This window comes from Cotesia glomerata, unplaced genomic scaffold (assembly GCF_020080835.1).
Source record: "Cotesia glomerata isolate CgM1 unplaced genomic scaffold, MPM_Cglom_v2.3 scaffold_216, whole genome shotgun sequence".
Classification (NCBI taxonomy): domain Eukaryota; kingdom Metazoa; phylum Arthropoda; class Insecta; order Hymenoptera; family Braconidae; genus Cotesia; species Cotesia glomerata.
The window spans coordinates 5,548-11,051 of NW_025402619.1; the positions used below are offsets into that span (position 1 = coordinate 5,548).

The 5,504-nt window shown below is 30.6% G+C and overlaps 1 protein-coding gene across 1 annotated transcript; it reads right to left on the minus strand.

Moving 5' to 3' along the window:
* Positions 1–695: 695 nt before the first annotated feature.
* LOC123274087 lies at positions 696–1,295 on the minus strand. Its single transcript, XM_044741582.1, has 2 exons — positions 1,070–1,295; positions 696–840 (listed from the first exon to the last, which is right to left on the minus strand). Exons 1-2 carry the CDS (start codon positions 1,276–1,278, stop codon positions 696–698), a joined length of 354 nt encoding a protein of 117 aa, XP_044597517.1. The 5' UTR covers positions 1,279–1,295.
* Positions 1,296–5,504: the final 4,209 nt, after the last annotated feature.

Below are 5,504 nucleotides of genomic sequence, written 5' to 3' on the forward strand. Positions count from 1 at the left end.
TAAGTATTTTAAAAAGTTTGTTTTTTTAATAGCCTGCCTTTTCTTCAGAGAAACTCTACATCCTGGTAGAAGTATACTACCGCGCCACCTTCTGGTGATTTCGAACAATAGTCGAGAGTAAAATAGTACAAGTGTAATAAGCTCGGCTGTATTTACTCCTCAAATAAATTTAAACTGTAAGGCTGATCGACGGGTAGAAAATTCGGTCTAATTAAAGTCCGAAATATATGAATTATAATTAATCGAAACAATATTGAGGCAAGATTTTCAATAGATCTCTCCGTAGTGATCATACGAAGAGATAGAAACAAAAATCCGGGTAAATAATGGTGTTTTTTCAAAAGTTATCGTGTTTACACCCCCAGTAACTCTTTAAAATTCATCTAGTGACTTAATTTAATTAGTTATTTCATATAAAAATTTTAATTAATCAATTTTTTTATTAAAATATTTTTTTACTGCGTAAGATTGTAATAATTAAATAAATAAGAGGAAAAATTGAACATTAAGGTATCAGCAGTATAAAAAATTACACGAGGAGCTCTTTAAGAGAGAGGTCCTCGTCAAGCAAATCCTACAAATAGTCATCCAGACGGTTGTTCTTTTCATCTGGAGGACTGGCCTCGCTTACACTGAGGATAGGTAGACCAAAGTGCTGGATTTCAACGCTCGAAACGGAGGTTTGTCTTGACTGATCACTCATCTGAGGACCGGTGATAAACGACGGGGTTCCCGTTACTGGTTGACGGCTTGTAGGGTAAGTGGTGGTGGTGGTGGTGATGGTGGTGGTACAGTGGAGACGGCCGAGGAAAATCTGGCTCACATGATCTTCTGAAGTATCTGCAATTTTATTTACAATAATAATAATATAAATAATAATAATAATTTATAGATATTTTCCTGACGTAAGTCATTGAAATTTTCAGTTTATTGGTTATTAGAAAAAATAAAATATTAATAATAATAATAATAATAATCTTCTCGGAATTTAAATGTGTAATTTTAGGATCATATGTTGCGTGCCGGAGGTAAAAGCGGAATTTTTTAGTGAGAAATATAAAATTTAAACCTGTCGTCGATGGAAGAGGGCTGTCTGATAGGGCATCTAACGTACTCATGACTTCCGCTGATTCGCCAACCGCTAAAGCGTCTTACTATTAGAGATGGGGATGGTATACTTGTGGTGGTTATCGTGCTCGATGAAATGTATTCCCTGCAATAAAAGGGATTTTTATTGCTAGGATAAAAATGTAAAGCGTGTATTTGTATTTTTATCATAAATATGAAGAAGGAATATTTTTTTTATTATTATTGTGGGCGATATAAAATTCAAGGTCGTAGGTTGTTTCATTCTGTCTATTTAAATAGTGATAAGAATAATAATAATAATTATAATAAATCAGACAGTTTTTTAAAATTTATTATTATTATTATTATTATTATTATTATTATTATTATTATTGAGTTTATAATTACAATAATAATAAAATTTGAAAATTAAGATTAAGTCTAGGAAAAAATTTTTTTACCAAAAATCTGGATAAATTTTAAAGACGAACTTGAATAAATATTGTTCCGAATTTTGTTTTAAACTTCTGTCCAAGTTTGTCGACAGTTAGGACAAATGATTTTCGTCAACTATCATTCGGCCAAAAAATTTTGTACAAAATTAATTGTACTAAGAATTCTACAGGAAAAAGGAAAATTGGAAGCGTAAAAAGAGGTCCCTCGTCTTACTTATTGTGAAGAAAAAAAATTAGGAAAACGGTTGACCCTGAAGGCCATCCCTGCAACTTCCCGCTAATTCCATTCCTGGGCGCTTAAAATTGTACTTATGACATTTTTGAGATTTTTGAGTTCAAAATATAATTTATGTTATATTTTGAGCTCGCTGAGTTCAAAGAAATAATATTTCTATGCATTTGAGCTCTCCCAGCTCAAAAGTCTGATAGAAGTTTCATAGAACACTATTTTTGGAATTTTCAAACCGCACTAACTTTTGAATGGATCAACAATTTTCACGCGGTTGGCGGCATTCGACGCAGTTTTATCATCCTCATCAGTTATTTTCAGATTTTAATTGAAGAGCATTAGGCCCCTCTCCTAGTGTGCAGAGATCCCTCACGCTAGCCAACGCTGACTAAAAGTGGTCACCCATTCAAGTTGTTGCTTAAATGTGTGATCGCCCAAGTCAGACGTGTGCCGCCCGGACTATATTCTGCCACTTCCAGAGGCTGGCAACGTAACGTAACGCACATATTTTTAATTATAATCACTGAAAATATTGGTGCGTGCTGGGATCGAACCCAGGTCCCACTCTTTCGAAAAGCGAGCAGCGAGCCGACCAGGCCATTGCCAGCCTAATGATTATAATATATTATATATATATATATATATATATATATATATATATATATATATATATATATATATATAGCATATATATATATATATATATATATATATATATATATTATATTGAAACGGCAATTTTTTCTGTTTGAAACTGTAATTTTTTAAGATGAGAGAGTCGTTATTTACTACACGGGAAAAAATTTCTGGGAAAATTTACGATACAGCTATTGTAAAGCTGGACTATACTTTTATTACTATTAACTGTCAAATATTTTAGAAGAAAAAATACTATTTATTCATGAAAAAATACGATATTACTATTGTAAAAAGTAAGAGATGAAAATTTCCAGTGCTGCCTCTGTATCTTTCCAATAGAACTATAGCAAATTTTACAATAGTTGAATTAGAATGTTTCTCAATTAGTGTGAGTGATGGCCGTGCACAGCGCTAGACTCCGAGTTTATGTATATGTTAAAGGATATGGGTCTTAGTTTACCTCGGATAGCGTCGAGGGAGAGTCTCTGGCTGCCAACACAGAGTTCTGGGTTCGATTCCCAGATAGCACGAAAATCTCGGTTTCTTTTTTCGATTACTGTACAGGTACCAATTAGTCCAACCTTCTATCTCTCTCCCTCCCTAATATTTCTTTTAAAACCAACTGTGAATTTTTTACAATAGTTGAATTGTAAAGTTCACAAACACATATTGTATAATTTGCTCTATAGTATTCGACTTTTTAAGAGCGGTTGATAGTTGATTTTCAAACGAGTTTTTGCTCATGAATAAGATAAAATTTTGAAAACGCTTCTCGCTCTTCGATAGATAATTAAATTATCCATCGAAGAGCGAAGCGCTTTTGGAAAATTTTCTATTTATTTATGCATAAAATCCGTTATAAGATTCCATAAGTTGTACAAGTATGACAGAGATACTATCGTTTGTCCAATAGAGAGCGAGAGAGAGAAAATATGAACCCTTCTTAAGACTCTTGCTAGTCTTATTTGTTGGATAAAATTTCTTACAATAGTAGATCGTAAAAATTACTTAATGAGAAATATAGTCCACCATTACTATTTTATTTAGTAAAATTACAATAGTAAAATAGTAAAAACTCCTTCAATTTTCTTTCCGTGTATAGTGACAGCTACTAATCACATTATCGATATTAATTTGTAAATTGTGGCTTTTACACTTTCTACATTAAGTTTTGTAATATTTACATTTGTGCCACCCCTGATGTCCACTGTACTGTTTGAAACTATAAAAATCAACCGGAATGCGAGTGAATTTTACAGTTTACTTTTTTTTCCGTGTAAGCACATTTTTAAAAATTTACAATCGGAAATAAAAAGTAATTACACCAGTAATTACACTTCGCTCCTGAAAGATAGAATCTCTAAAAATTTGCAAAAAACAATTTTGAACTTTAACATTTCGCGAGAATTAAAATAAATTATTCCGGTAATAATTTACCCTTAAAAACGAGACGAAGCTTTTGTTTTAAACTTCTCGATAAAAAATCGATGACGCCCCTCATGTTTTATGACTCGCTTTTACACAAAAAGCGTGCTTTGAAATGTCATATATTTAAAATTCAGTTCATACTTGAACTTGTACTTAACTTTAATACTTCCATGCAGCAGTCACCCTGTTCCCAAAGGGCCGACAGTAAAAGTACATTATAAACCGATAAAGTTTCTCTTTCGATCCTTTCTAGCCGCGAACTAATAGACGCTCTTTTTCTCAGCAATTTATCATAATCATAATAAAATGAAAGTAAAAATAAAAGATGATGATAAACATTGTTGAACTTTTATTTACCGACTCCCTTTTGATGAATTTAAAAAAGTTTAAAACTTTTTTCCGTCAAATACTTCGCGCAAATTAAGTAATTAAAATTTTTATTAAAACATAAATTTTTTTTCTCTGAAGAAGAGAATTATGGAATGCAAATTTAATAAAAGTCTAGTGGTCTGGTTTCGAATAAATTGGATCTTTAAATCAGGATATAGAGTCAAGGTCGAGCAATTTCCCTGATTCCTATCACCGCTATTAAAGCTTTTTTGCGTTTTAAATTTTTAAAATTTGTAAATTCAATCTACGTAGCCTAATAATTAATAAAAAAATTAAAAAACAGGTTTCCGGGATGTTTAATAAAATTAGGTTTGAAAATTGTAATTTTTACATGTAAAATAGAGATTCTACCAGCTGTGTATTTGGTTAAGAATTTAATGCAATTAACGATTTTAAAAAAATTTTATTTTCATTGAATTTGGATGAAAAAATAATAAGCTAAAGATTAAAACAATAAAAAAAGTAGCTTTCCGAACGTATTACGGAGATATTTTATATTTTTTATGAAAAATCACTCGGAACTTGCGTTCTTTAAAGTCTTGTATTTGACTTGGCAACACCGCTTGCGCAGTTACTCAAAGCATAAGTAACCGCGGTTTTTTAAATACTAGAAGATCTTAGTCATTTTAGTTAGACAGTGAACATAAACCGAACAAAAACAGTTTCACTGTAAAAAAATCGCGCCAAATCCACGTTCATAAGACTATTAAGAAAAAAAAAATTTTTTTTTTCTTTACAAAAAGATATAAAATAAAAAAATTAAAAAATCCAAGTAACCGATATGATTGTATATGATTTTCGGAAATTAAAAAAAATTTTGTTGTAAATTTAAAAATTAAGAAAAAAATTTTGGAACGTATTTAGTGTGCGTGGTTGCAAAATATTTTACTTTTCATGAAATTCGTAAAATCTATTTACTAGGACTTTAAAAAAATTGAAATACACAATGACGCACACCAAGTACATTCCAAAATTTTTTTCTTAATTTTTAAATTTACAACAAAATTTTTTTTAATTTCCGAAAATCATATACAATCATATCGGTTACTTGGATTTTTTAATTTTTCTATTTTATATCTTGTAAAAGAAAAAAAATTTTTTTTTTCTTAATAGTCTTATGAACGTAGACTTGGCGCGATTTTTTTACAGTGAAACTGTTTTTGTTCGGATTTCAGTATTTTTTGTAATTATAATAAAAATTTGCAATTGGTACCAACTTAAATCTCAAGTTGGCTGCATTTTTTATAGCAAACTATCCCCTTGAAGCTACAGTCTATGTAAAAATAATTGCAGCG

Bases quoted from the DNA above. Each gene is read 5' to 3' on its own strand.
- LOC123274087 (XM_044741582.1), bottom strand. From the start codon at position 1,278: ATGATAAAAATACAAATACACGCTTTACATTTTTATCCTAGCAATAAA. The intron at 841-1,069 runs GTTTAAATTTTA...ATAAAATTGCAG, and splicing joins CCCTCTTCCATCGACGACAG to ATACTTCAGAAGATCATGTG.